Below are 27,388 nucleotides of genomic sequence, written 5' to 3'. Positions count from 1 at the left end.
ACAAATCTCAGCTTCTCCTCAAATGAAGTTTATTTGTCCATAAACTCTCCAGAAATGTTTTTCAGCAATTCCATTTTCCATGTACCACACCTCCCTGTATTTGGGATATAGAAAAACTTGCAAACGCTTCAAAGACAGTGAAAATATTTAAAGGAAAGGAAATTGTTCAAAGTATTTCAAGTCACCATGTCAAACAGCATGAAGCTCAGAAAAAAAATAAAATTAAGGTTTATATTCCATCTTGGTCTTGTAAAAAAAAACCAAAACACCAGAGAAGCTCTTGGAATCACCTGAAATAACAGTATATGAGCAGGTGAACCAAAATGCAACACATCATTGTGTTGTCCATCTGTAATTTCTGTAGGCGATAAAACTGTTTTTTTAAAAGAAGTCAGATTCAGTCTTTAAGAACCCATGGCTCTTAAATGTGATGTGGCAGATGGGTAACAAACATTAGGACAGAAATTGGGGAAATAAGAAATAGTAACAGAACTACATTGATTAGTTTAGAAGTGCCTGAAAATCTCTGTGATTGAATTTAAAGGATCCTTTAAAAAAGTTTGATAGCATATAAGCATCAAAAATAGTAAAGAAGGATTTAGGTATAGATGACAATGTATTAAATAAATTCTTAATATGTTATTGTTTGTTATTTAATGACAACTATTAACCATGAAATTTCTCACTAAACCTCTTTTCTAGGGACAGTCACATCTATAGACCCAAACTGGATAAAGAGTTTGGGCAAAATTGGATGAAATTTTGTATGTTACTGGAAATTACTTTGGGGGCTTAAACATGACACAGGGAAAGGAGATGAAAAGGAAACTGTCAAACACTGAGCATGATATAAGCAATACTCACATTTATAGGAAGTGTAAATGAGGCAGAGACATTAAGTGACTCATGCAATTTAGGAGGCTTGCACAGTGAGTCAGTGACAGAATCAGGAATAGAATCCAAGATCCCCAACTCCTAAAAATCTACTTTTTATGACAGCCTCTCTTTCACAATCTGCTCAGCCTACCATACAGAAGCACAGCTCCCAGAGGACTAATCAAAATAGAACTGATAAATTTAATCAAATAAATCCAATTTAAAAAATAAATTTCCCATTACTTTTTCAGTTCACTTTGCTATAGCCAGTTTTCTCTTAACCAGTTTCTGATATTAAACACAGCTAAACCAACCCATATTTTTTTTTGCATCTAAACAATTCTCCAATTATCATAAGTAGACTTATGAAAAATAGGCTAAAGATATAATTTTACAAACTATTACCCTCTTCTGATACACAGTACATTGGCAGTACTTTTAGATGGTAGCCAAAGGACTTGAATTCTATCTGCTCTGAAAACCCCTTCTCATTTATCTCAATAAGGATAACCCTGAGATTCTTGATTATTTCACTAAGCAAAATGTGCTTAGCAGAATTGCCTTCGAAAATGCATTTAACAAAGAAATGGCCCTCTGTCAATAAACTGAGCCCAAAGGGCCTCGATATTGTTCTTCAATTAATTCAAGATACCCTGAAATTAATGAGTAGCAAACTCACTGGCTTTTAGGTAACAGTGAAGAGATGACACAACAAGAGATACTTGGTGCCAGGGTTTCAGAAAAAAATGTCAGTATTTCTTGGTTTTTTTCCATTGTTGGGCTACTGATCAGCAAAGTTAGTTAAGATTTTTACTTTTTCATTCAATAACTTCAATAGGAAGAAATTAAGGAACACTTAGGCAGATCACCAGCACTTTCCTAATGAAAATCAGCTATCATAACTCAGTTTGGCAGAGACCAGAAAAAACTAGGAACTTCCAAGTCACGATCTGCAATTAATTTTTAAGCCAGAAAAACAGGGCAGAGTGTGGTGTTCTTCAGAAAGTGAAATTATTATGAATAAAATTCTCCTAGCTTTCACCATAAGAGATCAGACAGCCTAACACAACCCACATGACAGCCTTCTAACAACTTTTATTTATGACCAGCAGAGTTTTGCCAACTTAAATGCAGATTTCAAGCAGTGTTTTACACGCATCATCAAATCACATGAATGTAAGGAAAAAGAGTTTATTTATATTGTCTTTTTTGGGTGGGTTTTTTTTTTTTTGGTCAGACTGGAAAAATTTCCAGGAAACAAAACAACTGTGAATGACGTGTTTTTCCTGAACCCTCCCTTACATTTGGGAGACAGAAAGGGAAAGAACAACATTTATACTTCCTGCACATTATGTTGCTAAGTGGCAGTCACAGGGTAAAAAAAGAAATACAGTTGTTGACATTTGGCACAGAAATACTTCTCTGAAGTTCTTAGCCTGTTTTATTAGCCCAGTGCAGCAGGTAATGGCAACAGTGTTTCAGGTGCAAGAAATAAAATACTGACCTGACATCTTGGCTCTTCAATCAAATTTTTTTTTAACTCCACAAAACAGAAATATGCCAGAATGTGTGTCTCCTAGTCTCTGTCTGGATTCAGACATGTAGTTTAACAGGAAGAAGGAATATTCTGATACTCTACTTTAGACAGTTATTTTAGCTTTGAAAAGAATACCATTCCTCTAAAAGACAACTCAGAGCATGTACATAAACTATTTAGAAAGGCTCATCAGAAAAGGCAACCTCCATTCATTGGCTAAAATAAACTATCTATATGTCCTCCCAAATGCCTTAACTCTCTAGTAAGTGTGGAAATTCTTAGCAGTGTGGAAACTGTTAATTGGTTAATATCGGCAAAGCTACAGTTACAGGACATAATACACTAAGCCAGCAAACACATCTGGATGGTTTGAATTTACCAAGAATCATTCAGTATTTTTATTTTAACAACTACGCAGGATTAAATGTTGTCAGACTTCTTGCAGATGGAATAACAATGCTATAGAATACATTACTATAACATACAGAATAAAAAAATACATTATATCTATTAAGAGTAGACCCAGAAATGGAAAGATATAACAAAAAGTTTACAGTGTTCTACTTCAAACATTTTCCTAAGAGAACACTTAGGTTTGTTTGCAATATTCTGAAGGACAAACCAATATACTAAATTTTCATTACCAGTTTCAAATTGGTGAGTAGCAAGGAAGAAAAGAACCTCTGGGTGAAAGAAGAACCATCTACCAGACAGAGAAACCATTATTCGCTACGTTCCAAAGCTTTTTTTAAATTCAGATGTCAAGGTTCTGAATCAATGCTGCAGCTTCCTGCAGCACAAGGCACGGGTAATTCCCACCTTCCCACACGGGACACCATCATTTCTGTATCGCATGACAGAGATGCCCAGCTGTGGTGTATGTTAATGTTAGTGCTATGCAAGCCACGTCCACTGGGTCACGGTCTGGAACAAACCAGAAGTGGCTGTTGCTGGTGATGACAGAACCCAGCAAAACCTTACCAATCCCCACTTAGTGGGACTACTTTCAAGGAGAATGCTGAAAAAAAAGATACTGTAACACAGGTAAAGTTAACAAAAGCTGTATTAAAACCAGTATGTATTTATGGCTGTAAATTAGAGATTTTTGTCAACACTTCATCACTGAACTGGAAATTCTTGAAAGATGCAAAAATATTAACTTAAATATTAGTCAAACACATGAGGGGAAAAAAGAGAAATTCCAGTATTTTGTTTGGAGTGCTCCTGAAACCTGAATGGAGACAACTAGGATATACTGCATTCAACTGTTTCCCCACCATTGCTTATTTCAGTCGTACATGGAGTTGAGCATTTTTCACCACCCATTCCTTGTGCTGTGTGATCTCACTGGTTCTGCATTTGTGCAGCGGCAGTTCCATTAGATAGCAGGCAATACAATAGTCACTAAGGCATCACAGCATGTAGGCAAAGCGTTATGGAAATCTTTAAAAAATTCTTTAATACATACTGAGTTTGATACTGACTGCAGTTACAAGTGGAAAATTATTTAATGGCTTCAGTTATTTTCTTAACAGTATTTTTGTGCGTGTGTGCGCATGTACTGTGCCACCCATATACACAATTAAGAAGTAAACCATACTGGTATTGCTGGGTAGGGTTCTGGGACCTTGTTGCTTTTCCCCAAACAAGTTCACGACCTGTTTAAATCAACAGAAGTGTTATTTACAGAATATTTCTAGGGGTACTTAAAATTTCCAGACAAATCCTTATTTTAACCTTGATTTCTCACTCTGGCTATCTTGACTCACTGTACACGCACAGATCAACACCACAGCACATACAGAATGAGTAACATGGTCTGGGAGGCTGCTCGGAGAATCCGCAGTCGAGGTGCGAACCTGGTAAGATGTGGAGCTGATGGAGCTGACGGGCACCTGCACGATGACCGCTGTCTGAAGCTCCTGGAGGTTTAACCACTACTGGGTCTGCCAGTCTTCTGTACGTACCAGAGAGATCATTTTCATCTCCTCACTTACTCACCATTACAAAATTTCTCGTAAGAAAAGAAAGCTCATCACCATGGAAGCTGTAACACCTAAAGCTTCCATAAATTTAAACAGAGATTTTTAGCAGAAAAAAATAAAGAGGTTTTTTTCTACTGCTCTGACAATTACCCAGAGAAATATTCCATTGCACTCTGGATTCTTCCAAATAAACCCAGCTCATCATTATGCCACAATAATGTTACACTGTGTGGACATAACGCCTGAAATTAATTTATCTTTCTTACCACTATAGCATGTCAAGGAAACAATGAAGGCTTGTATGGAGAGGTCCCTAAAGTTCAGGTGAATTTTGTATACATGCTGTTACGGCAAGTGGAATAATATGATCACAAAAGTCACAGCTCCTGCAGTCTGCTCCCATCAGAAAATATAATGCAGTTAGAACTAAAAAAAAAAATAAAAAAAAATCACAAAGTAATAATGTAGTGTCCTGATTACAGTAATGAGTCAAGTTTCTACGGCTCCAACTTCCTTACTGTTTCCTAAAACCAGAAACCTTATGCTGTATCACTCTTCTGGTTCTAAAGGACTTTTCTCCTTTAATGTGAAGGAAGAGTACTTTTTAAAAATGTACTGTTTTAATCCTGCAGGGCATGGGGGGATCATTTTGCATTACTGTACAGTATGCCCTACTACTCTGAAAAAAAAAAAAAAATTACACATCTTAAATTAACTTAACTTTAAGATGTAGCAGAGCTTCAGTAACAGTTCACAGGTATGCCTGCACAAAGGTGTGCTAAATCCAAAGTCGTCACGTAACTGGTCAGTGAGAGGTACACCTTATAGCAAATTACAACACAAAGCATGCAATTACTGCACATTTGCCCAGGTGTAACAGAAAAGCTGTAACTGCTGTATTCCATACATTCCATACTTCTAGAACTGAAAAAAGCCGGTTTGGAATATCCATTCAAAACAGTTGTTTGTACTCTGAATTGCCCAGCATGGACCTTGAATGATATTTTCTGATTACAAGGGAACATAAGGTAAAGCAGCTGTATGCAGTAGTTTCTTTGTAGGTGGCAGCTTCTCTTCCGCCTTTTCCCGTATTATCCCTCGCTCCTCCCGGCATCTATCATCACGCTGGGATAAACGAGGACAATGGAATTCAAAAAAGGCGTGACAATTTTTGTGTCATCCTCATGCAAACATTCAGGAAGCTGAAAGGTGTCAATTGCCATGGAAATCTCCTGGTTTGATACAGAAAAAGCAAATCCACAGCACTTAAAACAATCTCACAACATAAGATAGTAAACTTGCCACAGTCATTCCAGATGCTTATTTAAAAATTGAATATCAAAAGTGACCAGGGTTTGGCGTGTAGGTTTTTGTTTCATGAACACATAACAGACTAGTTAGAAAACTAATTGAGCTCCAACTGGACTAAATTAAAATGTCACTAAAAGGCTCTCCAGCAGATGGCAAAGTTTAGGTAATTAACAAAAATGAACTGCTCAATTACACTTAGAAGTGTACAGCCTGAGCAACTCTAACCACTCAAATCCCAAGGAGCATAAAAAGAAGTCTCTACAATTCTTTACGTCTCTAACGAATCTCTCCATATTGACTCAAGATCATCATTTTACCCCAAACCAGATACTGAAGTCAAGACAAAAATCTTTAAGGCCACTTCATTGCTGAATTCAACCTTCATTTAATCAATTCACAAAATATTACTCCCCTCTAAAGATGCATTCAAGCCATCATTTTAAAAAAGAACAAGTGAACGTGAAATATTTTTAATTCTTTATGAACTTTAAAAAGCCTCATCTTAAACACATATGGAAAAATATGTTCCTAAATGTCTCAGCAGTGCAATGATATATAAATAGATGAATATAATTTATATGTTCAATTTCCTGCAGCTTGTAAAAAGGGTTTATTTTCATTATACCATTGAAAGTCTGGAACAAGAGAGTACTTAATTTTCTCAGTATTTGTCACCAGAAATACTGTATTTTTATCTAAATATATGACGTAGTTGAATTTTTCTTAGTTGTCAATATGATTCACCTTTAAAAACAACTGAGACAGTAAACGCTGGGGATGGAATTTTACAACTAAGCTCAGATTTGATACTGTTTGTCACAAATACAGAAACTATGCTTTATGATCTGGACTCTGAAATCACAACGATGGACAAATTAATTACATATAACCTGGTTAAGAATAAGGAAAGCAAAGGCATGGTGGAATATGCAGAAACTGAATTGAGAAGAAAAAAGATCGTATTCACTTACTTGAGGTGTTGCATTAAATGTTTCATAGAAGAATACTGACAATGAAATATTCTGAAATATGAAGGTATTGCTGAATCCAGTCTGATAAATTAAATGAAAAGGGACAGAATCCAGTCTTGAAATTCTTGAACAAGTGTGTAAATTGAGAATAACAAAGGTCCATGCTGTCTTATAGACTGGAATATGACCACTCCTAACTGAATAGTATCCTGGGCACTGAATAGTATCCTGGCTTGTTTCCCAAGATATGTATTTCATCAATATCACAACTCAACTTGGATTATGTTTAAACCAGCTGCTTTTTATCTAAGTGCAATCTCTTACACGTACTGTATACATCTGCAAAGAGATGCAAATCTGCGTGCTGTCAGTGTAAAGGTTCGTATATGAGCTCATGGCATCTTACTAATTCTCAGTGTTTTTTAAAATATAGTAAAAAAGATGGGCACAAAATGAATCTCTTGTGGCATGTTATATGTAACAAGACCTCTTTTGGTTTCTAGACACTTATTCTTGCTATCATGAAGCCATCCTAGAATGCAGATATGAAAATTGCTGCATCCAGACAAAACTTAATTCCTTATTTAAGGCAACAAACAAGGCTTCTCAACTTTTTTTTCTGTTATTTTTGTGCCTGTGTAGGTTTTTACTTCAGACACAAATCTCATTACCAGATTAAGCTATGATTGTTCAATACCAATTAAAAAACAGAGTACATTTTAGATATATAAACACATACTATACTGTTGGAAGCTTTGCTTCCTGCATTTCCTTCCCTTGATCTTCTTCCACACACAAATAAGCTGTCTGTAAGCCACCTTCTTATTCTCCTCTTAGCAACTCTACCACTGACAGCAGGTCACCATTTTATCCCCTTATTCCTTCTAGTTTTCTGTCACAATTCTGTCTACTTCGGGTGGAACATTCAACGCCACCTGCAACTTACTCATCTTACAGAAGTGACTGGATGGAGCATTCACAAATCACTATATCTGAGGTCAAGATGCCCAAGCAACAAAACCTTTGCAAGCTCACCTAACAGTACAGTCAGTTCCAAGTCTGCCAGCTGTCACTCTGTATATGTTTTCCACTCTAAAACGGGTTTTGAATAGCAAATAAAAACAGCTTAAGTGGAATAAAAAGGAAGTTCTGACATGAAGAAGAGGCAAAAGGTTCAGGTTAGGCCAGATCTGTCCATAGCCTCAAAAACTCTAAGTATCCAAGGAATGAATTTAACTCAACAGCATTACATGTATTTGAAAATTCTATTCAGCTACAGAAACCGGATATTACAAAATGTGAAAGTATAAACACGGATGTTTGACTATGAGATCAACTGAAATGCAAAATTTGTGCTTACTAATTAAATATTTTACATCATTTCTTCTCAGAGAAACTGCAGGTCAAATTCTTCTCCCTTTGAAGGTAGCAGTTTCGCCATTCACTACAGTAAAGCTGAAACAAATGACTATCTGTTCTGTTCTTGTGTTAGCTTTCAACTACCACTAACTTCTTACATTGCTACAAGTTTAACTGAGGGAATTAGATCAAGAGCAACCGAAGCCTGATTATTCAGTGTTAAATGAGGATACAGTGTGGACACAGAAAAAACTGATTTATTTGTCATTATATCCATTAGAGCTACAATTCAACACATCTATCTAAAGTGTTTAATATTAAAACGGAAATAGGTTCATCACCTTTCTCAAAAGCAACTCAGAAGTGTTTTACCTCCTGAATGTCAGGAACAGTTTAGTCAAACACATAGTTTTGTGAAATTGTATGTAACAGCTCTTGGAAACCTACATTTTTTGGGTGGGCAAAAAAAATTATTTCATGTGTTGTAGACTTCCACAAACCTGAAGAGGGTATTCTATGCAAGAGAACAGAAAGTCACCCTTTTCAGTAGCTGAAAAAACAGAACACACAAAGAGGGTGTTGCTCTAACGAATGAGGCTGCATGCAGTGCAGAAACCTCCACAGACAAAGCACAGCTGCTGCTCTTTGCAATGAGGGATTAGCAGTCTAGGTCAAAGGAAAAAAAGCCTCTCTGTAGCTAAGTGAGCAAACTGCAGAATGCATCCTCAGCACAGATGAGAAAGGGCCATCTAACCAGCTTGCAAATTGTGTAGAAGCTTCTGGGAACAGAAACAAAACCAGCATCAATTTCTTGACAGAACATATAAAAATATTTCTGGTGAAAAGCAGCAATGCCCTGTTGGAGGACTGAGGTTGCAATGACCTTTCAGTTATTTTAAAATTACATTTCCCCTTTTCCTTCTTTGTGTTCATATTTATACCAAGGACTTTTTCTTCATGGCAAAACCAACATGCTATATGTGAGGCTTTAACAATAGCATCTGGAAGTAACTGGCCTAGAAATAACTGAGGCAGCTCTTTTAATTGTCTTTCGTAAGAACCAAAGCTGTTAAAAGATATGTACGCACACAGAACTTTTTTTTAAATGCAGACATTCAAATCTTTTTCAACCTTCATACAGTTCAATCAGATTATATCTTGGCTTTAAACATTTCTGGATCTACACTGACACTTCAGTTGAATGGAATATAAGCCAATATTTGAAGAAAAAGAATTACTTAAAACTTTTATTACATACTAAATATATTTGTATCCTAAATCACTTGCTTTAGCAACTTTTCTCATAGAGAAAAAATTAATAGTCTTTTAAACTGAGAAATGTTGTTTGAATGTACCAGTGTGACCATATCTCTGGTCTGGCTTTTGTTTATGAATAAAACACTGAAAATGTTACTGGCAATTAGGCCGGTAGCTAAAGTGGACAATTAATTGCATGCCACAGGTAGCTTGGGATCTATTTCAGTTGTGATATTATAGAAGTATATGTCATTAAAATTGAACTATAAGTATCAAAAAGTTGTACTGTTCAAAAAAACATGAGCTTTTATTCTCCCCTGTCAAATCAAACCAAAACTAAATAAAATTTATTCAGCTGAAAAATTCAGTAAAAATAAAAAGCCTAACAGTATTCACTTCAAAGTCACATTTCCTTGATGACAAACACTTGGTATACCTTATTTCATAAACTGACTTACACAACTGTTAGTAATTGCCATTTCCACAAAGGCCCTTTTCAGTGAAGCTGGGGTTGCAGCTTATGGCAGATGGGGAAGTTCCCAAGAGCTGTGCTCAGGCTCATTGGAACACTCTTTAACATCTGTACAAGTTCCCCAAGTTCTTGTGGGAATTACTTATAAACTCTATTTCTCCAGCCTGAGAGACCGCTTGCCTGACTACTGACCCTTTACTATAAGTAATCTGCACTAAAAAAAAAAGATTATACTATTGCATTGGAAGAGCAAACCCAAATTTAAGCATGGGAGCTGACAGACTTTGTAGCCTGCATATTATATTTAAAACACAGGCACATGTCAGCATTCCCCACCCCCAATATCCTTGCTTTAAGAATTGAGTTTTATCAGTCCTACTGAAATTGGTATTGATGGGCAAAAAAAAAGCTATTCTAAACTACAGTCAAAAAGCTATTCTCCATGTGTTAACTACAACTATATTTAGAAGAGTTTTAATTAAAAATTTTGAAAATTCACATAAAAGTATAAATTTTGAGGTTAGAAATATTTTTTGTATCTCCATCAAATATTTATAAGGAACTGTTTATTTACCTACTTTCACACCATTAGATGCTTTGTAAACTGTATCAATACACTGTCATTTACATAGCTAAGAAATCAAAGGACATTCAATTCCTGTTTCAAAAATAAAGGCTATCATCAATATACAGTTGTATGGAGTGTATATATCACTCCATACACTTTGTAATTACAGAGTACAGTTGAAAATGGCAGCATTTGAAAAGTGCATCAACAATTCAAAGGGAAGAGACAAACCTGGAGTGGTTTTGTCCCTAATCTTATATTTTAAAATCATGTTAGAAAAAACGTAACTGTAGGAGGGAATATATATTTACCTAAAAATAACAATGCATGAAATTAGTAACAAAACTTCAGTCATTCGTAAATTATTAAATTCAAGACAGGTCAACTTTCACTCAACCCCCAAGATCACCTGCTTACAAATACATACACTATACGAGTTGAAATAGTACAGAGTGGTGGGGCGTATGACACTTTTGGACTACCTCAAAATCTGAAGTGTTTTAGGCTTAGATATCTTCAGACATTCTTCATCATTTTATATGGCTGCTTATGTCTCACCAGAGGTGGATACTTTACTTCTTCTTCCAAGAGCTTTTCTACCATCTCAACAGTACAGCTCTGTAAAGGACACAACTTCTCTCCTCCTGGTGTCAACAGGAATGATTTTTAGAAACGGATATCTGTTGGTATTATTTAAATTCTGCTACAAGAGCATTTTCATTCTCATTATTCTGGTATATGGAAAATGGTAAATTCAATTTCAAAAGCTTTAACATCTTTGTGTTAAAGTGAACAGAGATAACGAGGGCTTTTGGAGCCTGGTCCCCCACACCCAGTTCGTGCTATTTCTTCTTTATACAGTCTTAAAAGGAAGCATCAGAAAACACCTAAATGGAGGAGGTGCTGACGGACTGAAAACTTTAATTGAAACTCCTTTCCCACAGTGCCTCCCACACAAAGCTGCAGAGTTTACAGCTTATAAGCATAAGAGACAATTCTTTTTCATTTGACCTCCCTTAATCCCCGGTAACTTGTATTAAAATCAGTAGACTTCACCAAAAATTAGCTCCTCGATCCAAACAAAGCCTTTAAGTTTACTTCTACTGGGCAAAATATTTAATGTACCACTGCTGCACCTCAATTTTCAGTGTCTTGGGAAGTGAAGGACAAGCTATGCTAACATCCTTCTCGTATTTAGCACGTAAGCACTGGCCAGTACGTGCAGTGGGGAGTTTTCTCCATGCTCTCACCCCTCCACACACCCACACCTTAGCAATAAAGTTGTGGGAAATGTCCCTTACTCTATATTAAGAATAAACATCTGCTGCTAAGCTGAGAACAGCTGGACAGAGAAACTTGCCCAGAGGCAGGTAACCTCTATGCCAACTTCTTCCACTCTGTCCTAGCTAGGGAGTTTCCAAATACACAAAACCTTTCTTTAAAACACAAGTTTTCTGACGCCCACTTCATCTACGCCCCTCTGCTGTGTGAGCACACAGTCCTGTCTTGTATTCTTCAGCACAGGCCCATGGCCTCGTACGTCTTTGTAGTGCTTAAGAAGTTAAGTCACCAGAAGTCTCAAATGAAAGCAAATTCTATTCTAAAAAGATTTTAAGGAAAGGTTTTGAAGACATTCCCTTTAGGAGTATCATACAAAAAATAAAAAAGTTGACCAAAACCCATGGAGTACCAACAACTATCCATACTAGTACTGGAAAAATAACAGTTATGACAATATAGAGCTTTGCTAGGAAAGCCAGGGCAGCCAGTTCCCTGGGCTCCACCTCTCTCTCATGTACTACTGTCAAGTAATACTCTAAGACAAATACAAATCCGACTTTCAACTAAACTAGTGTTTCAACTGAACTAGAACTCTGTCTTTGAACTTACAGGGTGTGCACCATTTTCTTAGCATAACAGAAGGAGACTGTGTGGGAAGAGCATGAAATGCAAGAGCATCGTGGGAAAGACTGTAGAGTCACAAATGAACTGGCTCCTCCCTGAAAGCCATCCAGAATGTCCCCAGTTACTCATTCACATTCAATCAAGTATCAGGAATATCTGATTTATTCAAAATGCCATAAATTACAACTAATGAAAGCTATTTTGCTTGATCATGGCTTTTTCGAAGCATGCATTTTATGAGAAGCCCATTTTTGAAATGCTCAATTTTTAATGCATGTTTTTAAAAATAAAATGATGAAGTAAGTATTTTAATTCCGGACAGTTTCCTTAGCTACACCAAATTCTACTGATGAGACCTCAGACTGATGACAGTCTCAGCAAAGCCCCCTCCGAACTTCCTTGAACCACTTTATACAGATAATAATTTTGAATTCTAAAATTCCATTTTTCTTAGATTTCCAGTTACCATTCATAAACAGTCAATTTACAGAGTATGTTTATTCCACCAAACACAGTAATGCATTCCCCTGTGCCAAAGAATTCATATTCTATAATTCAACTTCCCCAGCAAAACAGTAAAATGGTTATCAATATTTGATAACTGTGGGGCCATTTAAAAAGCTTTGCTAGGGCATCATCATGTGCTCCTCCTTTCATAAAGATCATAAACTAAGGACTGTCTTTCCATTTATACTGTTTTCCTTTGGTTTCTTTCAGGAAGTGTTGCTAAGGAAACAGACTTTCACCTACCATTAGGTCCAAGGGTCTACGCAAAGTTTTTCTCAGGAAAAATAGACCAACAATTACAAAACTGGTATACCTTCCCCCTTCTTAATAAAAAAAAAAAAATTAAGGCAGAATTACTACTTCCCCAACACATGTAATGTGCAAGAAACATATATTCACTAGGGTATGCTCCTCCTCCTAAACAATTTTATTTTATTTTCATTTCACAATGAAATAAGGAGAAACATTTAACCCATCATTAAAGCAAAAGTTTGGAGTTTTTTCCCACATCTAGAGCCAGTACGTTATTTATCTTTTCCATTTGAGAAAAGGCAGTAGACAGTTCTGTTAAGCAACAGTTCCCTGAAATAATGACCTGGCATTGTGTGCACAAAATCATTACAGACCTACTTACTGAATTGACTCACAGAGTAACTAAGCCTGGCTCAATAAATTCAAATTTGTATACTTCATTTAGACTTTCTGGTACTGTGAGTTTACATCACAATCCATTTTTCTACTGAACAATTATATTCTACTACAACAGAACTAAGAATTTACCCTAATTAAAGCGGTGTTACTTGTAAAGTTAATGCCTACTATAGTTCAGCAACAAGCTTTTTTCAGCTTAGATAAAATTTAGAAATACGAACAACTCCAAGTTTCAGTAAGTTCTCATCTCTACACAGATGACATGGCAAGCAAAACATGTAAGTCTATAATTAAATATCTGCATATTAAAATAATTTTGCATCAGTTTCATTAAAGGTAATCAGTCATCATTTATAAAATTAAGGTATTAGCACCCTAATTTTTGTTTTACCAGAAGCATTTTGGAGAACAAAAAGGGGGTTCTGACATTATTAATAATACCTCTGGAGGTCAACACCACCATAAATATATACATATCAATATATCTTCTAATTTGTAAGGCAAAGTTTACTGCTGAACTGTTTTAGCATACTTTGGACCAGTTCTGACTTAAGAGTTTAAGACAATTCTATCAAGTCAGCTGCAATTCCTATGAAAATAATAAAATATTAACACTAACACAATGTATCTTATCTTTACTAACACTATAATTAAATGACCAGAACACCAGTGGAAACCCTGTACATGTAAAGTTATAACTTCAAAAGATAATCAGGAGAAAGGAACAGAAATGTAAATTGAAGGACAAACCAAATAAAAATAAAATAATTTTTTAAAATATCGATACTTGAGCAGGCTTCTGTTATATTTAAGATTAACTTGACTTATTAAAAAAGGTTTTCCTAACAACCTACAGCAAGGTTTAGTATGCTAAAAGCTTATCTAATTTTATGTGACTGTATCAGCCCAATAAAAGAGATTACATCTCTCTATACATCCCTCCTCACTTATAAACTAGAACCACCTGATTAAATTGCTTTTACTCACCAATTTGAAAAACTTAAAAAGATGCATTTTCTAACAAATACGATGTCTGCGCTTGACAGAAATCACTTTGAATATTTGCTCCCTATTACTGATTTTAATTGAAATGCACTAATTTGCAATAGAATTCACCACCCCCACCCCCTCTCCTGCACTGAGGGGAGAGAAACAGCGCATAGCCCAAATATGGCAACTGTTGAGGACTAAAAAACAGAACTCATTTAAGCCTGTCAGCAAAAGTGAAAACGACAGCTACCTTCGCAAACGCTTTATACAAAGGTAAATCAGGTGCAGCACAGGCCACACATCAGAGACAACGGACCTAGAAATTAGAGAGGAGTAAAAACACCAAATAGAACAGGAGCATCTCAACTATTCCGTATTTTGGCAGCTGAGGCAGCTCACAAATCCTGTGGCTGTGCAACAAAAAAACCTTAAAGATGCCATATCTTTAACCCTTGCACTTTATCTCTGAATCATGACACAATATGTTTTAAAAATTAGTAAAAATGGTTTAAATTCATCTATTGCTTTGATTTGGCCTGTTGTTTCCTCAGGTCCCTTCCCACCTCCTCTGAAACAGCTACTCCCTCCTCCCTTCAGAGTAGTAACGCTACAAGGTTAGAGTGTTTAGGTATTTCCAAATCTCTTTCAAACATGGCTTTGGCTCAGATGCCTCTTTCTTTTGCTAAGGTGTTTTAGTGCCTGGAGACTGCTACAAAGTGATGAGAATCACTTAAACCACTCTCTCTGCTGCTGACTACATGACAAGCAGGATCTGACCTATACTGGTCAGTGGAAGATGCCCATCTCATGGCAACATCTTCAACTACCGATCTTTGGTATAAAATTTGCAGGAAAGGAGTCCTGCAACTTCTTCAGTATCCTTGAACCTTCCTTAAGACCAGAGAGACTCCACTCTGGGCTGAGGAAAATCCACTCAGTACACAGTTCTAAGTGTCAGTTTGGTACCGCTGCCTACCTCTCCAGGAATGCAAGATGCTCTGAAACAGCTCCTAACTTCAGATGCTCTAGGACAGAACCTTGTCACTCAGCAAAGGGGTAGGATGCCATCAGTGAAAGACTTGTGTTGCGACCAGCTGAGGAGCCCCAGCTGCCTGCAGTCTCATTGGCTCAGAAGGCTTTGACAGCATGCATGGTACTTCTTTTATTAAAGCTTAGTGTATTTTGTAAGTGGAACCCTCACTAAAAACTTAACAACTAAGTGGGGTCTTGAAAGGGAAGAGGGAGTTAGGAGTTACACATTCCAGATGGCTACTGCCCCTGGCTTCTCGCATGCTCAGTAGGTCTCACAGGTTGTCTGTACGCTCAAGTAGACACAGAACAATGTTCACAGAATCAGAGAATGATTTGGATTGGAAGGAACCTTAAAGATCATCTAGTTCCACCCCTCCTGCCATGGGCAGGGACACCTTCCACCAGCCCAGGGTGATCCAAGCCCTGTCCAACCTGGCCTTGAACCCTTCCAGGGAGGGGGCAGCCACAGCTGCTCTGGGCACCCTGGGCCAGCATCTGACCACCCTCAACAGGAAAGAATTTCTTCTTTATATCTAATCTAAATTTTCCCTCTGCTAGTTTAGAACTGTTATCCCTCATCCTATCCCTACACACCCTGAAAAAGGCTCCCTCCCCACCTCTCCTGCCCCCCCTTTAAGCCCTGGGAAGCCGCTCGAAGGTCTCCCCGGAGCCTTCTCTTCTCCAGGCTGAACCCCCCCAACTCTCTCAGCCCGGCCCCCCAGGGGAGCTGCTCCAGCCGCCCCAGCATCTTCGTGGCTTCCTCTAGACCCATTCCAATAGGTCCATGTCCTTCTGATGTTGGGGGCCCCAGAGCTGAACCAAGAACTCCAGAGGGATCTTGTGAGAATGCAGTAGAGGGGGAGAATCCCCTCCCTGGCCCTGCTGCCCCCCCTGCTCTGGCTGCAGCTCAGGGCACGGGTGGGTTCTGGGCTGCGAGCCCACGGTGCTGGCTCACGGGCAGTTTTCCCCCCACCAACCCCCCCAGCCCCTCTCCTTGGGGCTGCTCTCCAGCCACTCCTCGAGGGCCCAGCCTGGGTTTGTGCTGGGCATTGCCCCAACCCACGGGCAGGACTTTGCCCTTGGCCTTGCTGAACCCCATGAGGTTTGTCCGGCCCCACCTCTCCAGCCTGTCCAGGTCCCCCTGGATGCCATCCCTGCCCTCAGCGTGTCACCCACCACACAGCTCGGTGTCCCTGGCAAACTTGCTGAGGGTGCGCTCGGTCCCACTGTCCGTGTTGCCGACAAAGATTTTAAACAGCATCAGTCCCAACACCGACCCCTGAGGAACAGCACTTGTCACTGCTCTCCTCTTGGACATTGAGCCATTGACCACAACTCTTTGATTGTGACCACTGAGCCAATTCCTCATCCACTGAGTGGTCCACCCATCAAATCCATGTCTCTCCAATTTAGAGACAAGGATGTTGTATGGGACAGTCAAATGCTTTCCACAAGTCCAGGTAGACAACAATCAGTTGCTCTTCCCTTATCCACCAATGCTGTAACTCCATCACAGAAAGCCACCAAAATTCATCAGGCACAATTTGCCCTTAGTGAAGCCATGCTGGCTATCACCAATCACCTCCTTATTTTCCATGTGCCCTGGCATAGTTTCCAGGATGCTCTGCTCCATGATCTTTCTGGGCACAGAGGTGAGACTGACTAGCCTGTAGTTCCCTGAGTCCCTTTTTAAAAATGGGGGTTATGTTTCCCCGTTTCCAGTCAGTGGGAACTTGACCAGACGGCCATGACTTCTTAAATATGATGGACAGTGACTTAGCCACTTCATCCACCAGTTCCCTCGGGACCTGTGGATGAACCTCATCAGGTCCCATGGACTTGTGCACCTTCAGGTTCCTTAAATGGTCTTTCAACTGGATCTTCTCCTACAGTGGGTGGTTCTTATTAATGGTTAAAATGGATCTCCCTAAGCACCTATTCTCACTTTGAGATCCTCCTCTTGCTGGTCATCCTTTAGTAGGGGCAAAATCTGTGCCCTCTACCTCTGTAAGATGACCTTGAAAACTCAGAGACAACCCGCAGATGCTTTTCACAGAAATGTACAAATGAAAAAGCAACGTGATGCTTCCTGGCTTTAAAGATGCTGTTAAACATACAAGAATAGCATAACACTGCTGAGTTCAGGCTGTCAATAGTCTACATTGCTCTCTGCAGAATTTAATTTTGAAAGTGATAGTGCAAGCTTCATCTCACAATTATCACGCATTTTTCATTGGTGGACACCAGATGCAGAGTAGTAATAGAATTAAAAAAGCTGACTTTCAGCAGTGGTCTACTATGAATCAAAGCCATAAAATAAGACAGCCTGCAATGTATTATCAGTGGTCAACACAGAAGCAACAGTGTGCTCTGTAATATTATACGAAATGCTACTTACAGGAATTAATTCAGACTATGACTTCTGTGAACAGTGAAGGTCACAACAAACGTCAAAAACATATACAATTTCCTCAACTCTGCAGTTCAAAAATTGCAGTCAGATACAGAGTATGCTTTGCCCTGGGCCAATGGCAATGACTATCTACACCCATAGCAACCCTGCCTGATAGTAAAGGCTTTGGAAAGCTAGCACGGAGTTGTAGGGGCTGATTACAGGCAAGGTTCAACAAGTCTATTATTAGTAAAAAGAAACAGGAATTAAACAGAGTAGTAATCTCAGCTAAACACAAGAGGGAAGATGCCCTGTCTGCACAAATACTTGCCTCTAGTGTTTAGTAAACAAGGCCAGTATCAGTCATGCAATATTTTTCCATTTTACCCCTTAAATAATTTGCCATACTGTAGTCTTGCTGTTGGACGGTTAACTTTACTGTGTGAAAGAGGAAGAAAGGGTCAGTGTTTTTCACAGAGAGCAGACAGACAATATGGCAGCAACAAGGACTAAGACTCTTGAAATTGCTGACGAATACAGAGCAGTAGTTGGTACCACTTATAGCCAAATCCTCATATGGATTCTAGACCCAAATTCAGTTATGAGAAAGTTGGGTTGCAGGTTTCACTTTCTTCAATCTTGTGCTTCTCACCCCAAGCTTCCCTCTTTGTTTTCTTTTCTTGGTCAACCATATCTAGGCTGAATGTCTGACAGCAGTCATACTTCTCTCAGGTGGAATAGTAAGTAGAACACACAACAAAAAGACTGATTACATCGTATAGTCAGTAGAGACAGGCCTATGCTAGTTAAGGAGCATGGGTTACACATTATTTTAACGTTTAAATCCAGTTTTCAGCCATTATGCTAATCCATTTAAGGCTTGAAGTCCTCCAATTTTTCTTCACTGCTTTCTTATATGACAGAAGGCTGCCATGTAACATCTCCCTTTACCTGCTTCTTCTGTACTATTTCTCTCCCCAGATACATATTCTAGCCTCGATAGGATAAATCAACACAGAGTTACAACTTAATTTATACACCTATACTTGTTATATCCACTAGGTGTAAAATATAACTTCAAATTATATGAAATGGGTAGAAAAACTAAACTAAAATGAATAAATGAAACCATTTCATTCAGTATCTCAAGTTTAAGAGAGCAGGAGTTTAAAACTTCAATGCCAAAACCTAAGCCTTACTGCTGAACAGAATACATGAAAAAGTAATTTATCAACCTGTTATGAAATTCTGTGGTAACCTGCTTCCAAGTTCAGTGTATTTTCTTGAAGGAGCTGTAAAACACAAGGTATTTTTCATAATCTGGATTGGTTTATTTTTATGCATTCAGGCGGGATATTCAATTAACACATTCAGTCTAAAGGACTATTTTGCTCATGATAAACTTCTTATATCCTCATATACAATATTCAATACTGTAAAACATTTTTGACAAGGTTAGATTTTTATCCAACTAATCTCCTAGTAAAATGGTACAAAAATTGCTAAATCTGAATATATTTTCTCATAAAGTTCTGCAGTAGTTTTTAATAATACACTTCCTTTCCCTTGCATTTTGCTGATATGACTGCAGAGAAAATTGAATTCTAACATGTAGAATACAGTACTACCATTTTTAACTAGGGGTATTCTCATCCATCCTCACGACTTAGGCAGATGCATCCAATTAGTGATGAATCATTCTACATAAATTTCCTGTTTAGAACATACTCGCAATACCAGCATAACAACCTACAGAGCTCAAAATAGGGAAGAAAAACTTACTTGGTCACACATCATCACCTTTTTTGCTTCTAGACCTAAAAAGGTGTTTTTTTAAGTGGGGGGATGCAGGTGTCCCAAGAAAGAAATTATTCACTTCAGATTCCTAGGTGAACTATCATTGTGCTATTTCAAAGAAACTACACTAATGTATGAGGATAGAGGGGTATGTATTACACACTGTATACAATATACAACTATACATCACTACTAGAATTAAGGAAAATTTGATTTATCGTGATCCTAAGCACTACTCAGCATATTCATAATAAAATCAAGTGTGAAGGAAATTGAGAATATTTTGATTGCTAAGCACCAGGGTATTTAAGAACAGCTGTTCTTCTGTACCATTTTACTCACTGAAAGGCCACAATTCCACAGAAGGTGCTGAGAAAGGGAAGAATGAACAAGACAAACAACCTGTTCTGTTTATCTACACTGTATCTTCAGAATAACTGAAGATAAGTACGTCCCAGTTTCAAAGTAAAATAAAGCCAGAATAATATCTGCTTGTATCCTCAACTGAAAATTTTGGTCAAATTCCAACTCCTAAAGTGGAGAGTCCATTCTCATTCTACCTACTTTCTTGATTATTTTTGTCTTCCCTGAAGAAGTTTTTTTTCCGTTTTCAGGAATTGTCTTATCTTCTGCAGGAGCCTATTGCCCACATATTGCTGTATCAAGCTATAATGTCCTAGTTTCTGATCCCTCCTAGAGAGGCCTGTGGGGCTCCAAATGCTTAAAGTTCATAGACGTTTCAAAGATGCTTCTGTTATTCCTCAAATGCTCTCCCCTCTGGAAGCTCTGTAGCTGAAAAGACTAACACCGTGAAGGAAACTGATCACAGGTAAGCCTCCCTTTTTTTTTTTTTTTTTTTTGATAAATAATGATTGATAGAAGGGAACAAGTATTTTGTACATTTAGATATGAACTTTACATTTCAGTGGTCAAATCTTAAGTTTTTTATTTTAAAAACAAAACAAAAAAACCAACAGGAAACATTTTTGGTGCCATAGACATGAAAAAGGTTCTCCATAAAAGGTAACAAAATCCAATAGGCCACTAAATATATTTTAAAACAACTGAAGATCTCACAAAGATTTTTGAAAAGTAGGTTGGTATATACTTTCATTTCTCTCATCTTGAAAATTACTGAACTATCTACCCTCTGAATAGTCTAGTATAAACTTCCACAGCATGAAGCCATAGTTTAAATATTGCACTGAAAATATTTCAGTTCTCTTTAATTTGCATCACTTTTCATACATTTTGACTTCAGCTTTCAGAGTTAGAATGCAGTGACAGGAATTTTATAAGCATTTTTAAAGGTATGCAAGAGTACAGCCCTATTTGATTTGTGAGAATGGAAAAAATCTGTGAGCTACAAAGACTACTTTCTTTGGCTATCACCTTCTTCCTAGTCTTAGGGAGTATTTTTCTGTACAAGCTCATTGTTCTCAATCAGGCACTGTAAAGTGTACACTTAAATGAAAAGCTCTCCAGTGCAGGGGGCAAGCTGTTTTTCCTCCAGTCTGGCTCACTAATGGTTAAGATTAAGGCTTTTAACCTTCAAAAGAGAAATTGCTTTGAATTTTATAAGCTGCTTCTCACTGACTTTTCTGATTGCTGAGGTTTTAAAGGACACAACCAGAAACATTCCAGACCACATAAGAAATAAAACCAATACAATACAGGTAACTAGGTCTTTTGGAAGTTTTAAAGGACTCCAGGAGATGAGCAGTTGATTTCTTCAAGCTGAGCAGAGAAGCATGAAATGAACTTCAGCTTGCAACAAACTAGGGAGACATGTAAGAAAGAACATGTCCCATTTTAAATATTACTTAATACTGGGATTGACAAGGCATTTTAACAGCAGAGAGGAAGATGCTCTAATGGAAGAAAGCCTCAAATCTAAAGTGATCTGGAGGCACCAATTAATTTAAGTGATGACAATTTTAGAGGTCTACACATGCCAGAATTTAGTTTCTATTTTAAAGCATTATAAACAGTCTATTGTAACTGAGTGGAACAAAATTCCATTGATTCTTTAGAAAATAAACTTAAGAAGACTCTTAGAAAAAACAAGTAAAAAGCTTGCTACTAGCTCTAGTGATAAACTTATTAGTTTTCACTCTATGCAAAGGAAATGGAACAATATTAAGGTGAATGAATTTAGGTGTAGATCAAAAAATGAAGGATTATGCTGCCAGGGAGTGAAGGATTATCATCACTTACCTCCCTTATCCAGAAGCTTCCCACTCAGGGGCTGGGATGTATCTGAAGAGTAACATGTAATGGAAATTTGTAGCATTAAATTAACTGCAGCTGATTGGAAGCACCTGATGGAGAAGAGGTGAGAATACCTGCTGTTTTAGACGTGTGAATAGGATAATCCCCAAATCTGACTTTCTGGTCTTCTGCCCTGACATTAACTATTAAGGTTAAAATCTGTCTGAACACTGGAAAAAATACTATAACAGTCAGTTACAATAAGCTACTAGAGAGTAGTTTTTCAGACCAATAAAAAGAAAAAAAGGCTCAAGTTGTACTTTTTAACTGAAATCATAGCCTCATGACACCAGTAGTCAAATAACCAGGCAATAAACTTAGCATCAAAAGGAGATACAAGTTTCCATTGATCAGTACAGTGACACAGACAAAAAACCCAAAATAAACCAAAGCACACCTATCATCTCCTCAGTAGACTATTTAAATACGTAAATCAAGGCTACAGAAAACAAAATCTTACCTAGTAAGTGTGTACTCCCTGAGTCCTGAATGCAGGTTCATGGCGGAAAAAGTACCTATGCATCCACGTAATCGTTTATCTCGACCAATCTTCCACGTTACAAACAGTGGGCTGTTTTAGGGAAGAAAAAAAGACATGATCACAGAAGCAATAGTGACAGTTTGGGTGAAATTTCAGCAACAGTGCCCTTCCATTTGGGGCAACAGGGGGCCAAATCTCTAAAATAACTGTATCTGAGCAGGCCACAGTATTTAGAAATGTCCTTTGCAATTCTTTTGACAGTTCTAGAAGTGTTGCTCATGTGATACAATAGAAAGTAAGATTACTGGAATAGTTAACTGACAGAATGAAAGTGCTTGGCAACAGATATGATATGCTCAGCGTTCCCCACTGTTACCCCTTAGCCTTCTCCTGTGAATGAGAAAAGCCTCACCTTAGATATGTGAGCATAAGGAACTCTTTACAGAAGGGAAAACCATGCCTGTCACACAAACCACCTCTCCACCTAAACACAAATACTTTGGTCCTTACCCCTGCTGGCAAGACACTACCAGAAGACCTTGGAAGACAAGGAAATTTAAGAAAACTCTCCAAACTTAAAGTATTGCCTGAGGAAAGGATACTTTCTCCATGAATCCCAAGTTAGTATTTAAGAATCTCAAAAGTGACCAGGAATGAAGCAAAATCTCTAGTAAGTTTAACATGTCTCAATTATATGAACATGACTGCTAGAAATAAATACTTCTACTATCAGCTTTGTACCAGTCTATACACTAAGTTAACAAGAAAGAGACAAACTAGACAACTTTTTGGGACCAAAGTCCTCCTTGCGGTTCTAGAACATTGCATCAGTATGTGAACAACAGAAAACTACACAAAAATGAATTTCGCAAGGGAGCGAACATGGCTCCTGGATATCCAGTCCTCTTAACTGTAACAAAGATTTCTAATCCTGAGATGAACAGGGACACATAAAGGAGAAAAGGATATAAAATTTATTCTTTTTCCGGAAAGGAGGGAAATCAAAGTGGAATACACAAACAAGAGTGCATTTTCCCTTACTGTTAGGCTTAAAAATAATAACAATAATTAGAAAAAAGGTATTTCATCTATACAACTTGACAGAGTATTCTTGATCACAAATAGGTTCACATTTCTGCAGAACAAGCAAACCTACCCTGTCCCAACAGCAGAGCACCTTCCCCTTAAATCCTGGTAAATCTGGTGTTAGTTTTTGTGGAAAGTCATAGGCCATTCAGGCATAAATATATATGTAATTCTTTATATGAAGACTACAGCTACGCTGCACTAAAGCTGACAGAAGCAAGGGCATCTCTGACAGTTAGAGCACCAGTGACCACCACACACACACTTTAGGATGCACAAGTGACTTCTCCCCAAAGCCATATGATCGGACACTGCTCTTCAGCTTTATATACACGTACAAACCATCATGCTGAATTCGTATTTTCTTTATAGCAGTTTCCTACACAGTTCCTTACTGTATAGACCATAGTCATTGCTACGAAGATCAAAAAGTCTGACATGAGGTAACCGACCTCAGGCTAGCATCTGAGAAGCAGGAGATTACAAAGCAAACATAATTACCACATGCGTCTTTAAGGAGGGGAGCAGATCCAGAAGCAGATATATGGTCAGAAACTCAAGTTGGATGCATCAAAAATAAGAATCATCTTCTGTTACTATTATCAGCTACAAATAATGAGCAAATTTACACTACACTGCAAGACAACGTTTGCTAACTATGTCTTGTCTGACTCCTCATCTGAAGGATCAGTAAAAATATAATCTGCAAGTTTCCCTGTATTTTGTGAAACAGAACTTCCCTTTCAAGCTCTGCTGAGATTCTTAAAATATATTAAGGTCAAAGAGCTTTATTATATGAGCAGATCAGTCACTGCACAATTGCATGAATCATTCCACAGTGTAGCAGAGATGGATGTAACTCTGCTGGGGGTATATTCATAGGTACGTGTGTGGTTTCGGACTCTCAAGGAATAGCCCACATGCCTTTTCTCCTTCCATCCCACTCGCCTTGTCTGGTGTGGCACAATATACTCATCATGTGATGGCAGAAGAGGATATGCCTTCTCAGTCCTGAAAGCACCAATGCAGCAGCACCCAGTCCTCTCTTAACTTTCCAAAACCTGTTATTATTGACTGTTGGTAGAGCAACTTCCTCCTTATTTGATTAAACTGGACAAGTTCCCTTCTTTCAATGATGTTGAATAGAAGAGGAAACTGAAGTCATATCTTTCTTTTGGATTTCCTTTTATTTCTTTTGGCTTCTGCTCCTCCTTTTTTTTTTTTTTTAAAAAAAAAAAAAGTTGGTTGATAAAAACTGAAGAGCATAAAGCCAGAAGGGACTATTATCTAACATTTAGTAGAATGCAGATTATTACACTATTCTCCACTCAGATCAACAAGGGGCATTTTACTAGCATTTTCAAGAAAAGTATTCCAGTTCCCCTAAATGGTATCAACAAAATTATTAGATCATAATGGCCCTGAAGACACTCCTCCCCTTGCACAGAAACAAGCCTAAATAAGATTCAAATTGGACTTTAGGATTATTCTCTTGACCTTTATCTTTGGATTATGAGATTTATTAGCTGTAATACACTTAGTGGAGGGCTATAATTCAGGGAAACATATACGCATTTACTTTCTTGTCAAAACGGAATTCCTTCTAGGATGCATTGTTACTACTACTTTAAAAGGACATCAGAAGAAAACATCCAGAGACCATCAGGGAGTGTTAAATACATTACTGAAATATTTGCATATGCTTTGAAGTTCCTTGTCAATGAGTACCGACAGAAAAAGTTAAGGTTATATACATGTATTTTTGTACTAGCGGTAGCATTCATATAAACATTCCTTTTGGACTAAATTTAAATCTCTCCCTGGGGTAAATGAACCACCACTGGTAGCCATACATGCTATACATCACAAAATCTCACTAAAGATGTTTTTTCCAACCTTTCAAGGTCTCTACTCCCCTACACTTCCCTCCCTGTTCCCCAGGAGCAACTAAGGGTATCAGCATGTCTACACAGAAGATATAAGCCTACTGAACAGAATTACTCTTCTTAATAACCATCACAGACGTCTTCAAAGTGTAATATGGGCCAAAGGTTCAGAACAGCCCATGACCCAAGAGGATTCTAACTCTTAAGGTTCAAGAAATAAGGATGGAAGGGACCTTTGGGGCTCCTGCTATCATAAGGAGTAATTATATAATTCTGTTCATAAATGATCCACATTCTCCATCTTAAAAATTACTAGTAATAATAGGGACAAAAACCCCCAAAATTAGAAGGTTGCCTCAAAGCCTCACTGAAGTTCAGAACCTCTGGAAACATTCAGATTTCCTGCCAAAATGTTTTCCCAGTCAGCTTGTACCTAGCTATTCTTGTGCCAACATTGTCCTTTAGCTTAAATAGTTCTTTTCCCTTCCCAGTTATTATTCCCCAAAGTATTTATAGAAAGAATTTGTATGCCTCTTTAGACTTCACTTTGCTGAGCTAAATGGATTGTGTTCAGTTTCCTCTCAAAGAGGATCTTTCCACTCAGACCATCACAGCTCTTCGCTACTTTTCCCATTTTAAATTCACCTTCTTGAACATCAGCATCCAGAACTGTACGCACTATTACAGAAAAGGGTCTCGCACCTGCGTTAATGCTTCCATCTCTGAACTAGAAACACTGACTGCTACATTATAGGACTCAATCTTGCAGCCTAACATAAAGTCCAAGTCCACCATTCAAAACTTTACAGAACATTTCTAGTCTTAAACTAAACAAAGACAATAGAAAACCTGCTCACAGAACCTAAACAAGCTAGGCAGAGAATTTGGAAGGGGGATTTTTTGTTTTGTTTTGTTTTTTTTTTTTTCCTAGTGATGTTCTTTTGCTTTTTATTGGTATCCTTGGTTTCAGCTGCTTGCCTATTTTCTCCAAGCCTAAAATGCTTTTCTGTGTTTTAAAGCCAATAACCCACAAATAAACTTGCCATCTAACATAACTGCAAATCTGAGATCTGAGGCTAAGTGCCAAACTCCACAGATATTGATGTCAAGAACAGCTAAGTAAATAAGTACATTTTCAACTTGAAAAAAAAAAAAAAAATCCTTATTTTCATCCGTTATGTTTTTCTTAGAATAAAAAGGGGAGGTTTTTTGAGCAACACATTGTTAGACCTAAAATGAAAATCTGCACCTCCAGGCACTTGAAAGAAAACAGAAGAGAATAACAGATGATAAAATCTTCAGTAAAAAGCAGAAGAGGCAACAGATATGATGCCAGGAGTCCCTTTTATCCAATGATGTACAGCAAGGATATGCATCGCATGCTGGAGATCTGAGCCCTCTTTTTGCTTAAGGAAGTTTGAAGCCACATATTCCACAAGAGTGGGAAAGCATATTGCGGTGGAGTACACTCGCCCTTCTGACTCTGGCTCTCTCTTGATCTAGTATGAAAGCTGGGGTGGGTTTTTTTGTTGTTGTTGTTTGGTCAGTTTTTTTAAAAAAAATTCACCAAAGCAGACGCTTCACTTCCCTGGGAGGGTTCTAACAATCGGCTTCAAGTGGTTCTCTTACTCAATTTAGGGTGAAGCATCTTATTAAAAAGCAAAACAGCTCCGAGCTTGGGAGTGAGCCCTCTTGAACCAAGGGACTCCGAAATTTACTTGTCTGATGGGTTTTCCAGCTTCTCATTGTGGTGCCAGGAGCCTCTGACATACCCCGCTGACTGGGTTAATAGGAGCGATGCAGAGCACGCCAAGTATTCAGTAACTAGAAAGTTGGTGGAAGATGTTTCAAACCATACAGAAGCAGAAGGAATAAAATCCAGACCTTTAGAAGCATCTGTAAATATCTTAATCATTCTTCTTTCATAGGGGTATTTTGTGATTTTTTGTTTTGTATGTGAGCGAGACACTGAGGAAATATTTCCATCTAAAACTATTCATGGGTGCCACAGCAAATTCACAAGTGACCTGAAGACAATAAACTTTCCACCCAGC

The 27,388-nt window shown here is 37.9% G+C and overlaps 1 protein-coding gene across 2 annotated transcripts in view; it reads right to left on the bottom strand.

Moving 5' to 3' along the window:
• Positions 1–27,388, bottom strand: part of AMMECR1 (AMMECR nuclear protein 1) — a 109,978-nt gene that overhangs the window by 24,911 nt on the left and 57,679 nt on the right. For both annotated transcript variants that reach the window (XM_042807302.1, XM_032996160.2), the window contains exon 3: positions 22,342–22,452. In XM_042807302.1, coding sequence (XP_042663236.1) covers positions 22,342–22,452 — 111 coding nt within the window. The remainder of the gene's footprint in view (positions 1–22,341; positions 22,453–27,388) is intronic.

Source organism: Tyto alba, unplaced genomic scaffold, assembly GCF_018691265.1.
Source record: "Tyto alba isolate M040663 unplaced genomic scaffold, T.alba_DEE_v4.0 Super-Scaffold_5, whole genome shotgun sequence".
Lineage (NCBI taxonomy): Eukaryota > Metazoa > Chordata > Aves > Strigiformes > Tytonidae > Tyto > Tyto alba.
The sequence above is the reverse complement of the archived record's forward strand: the minus strand, read 5'-3'. Positions and strand labels throughout refer to the sequence as shown.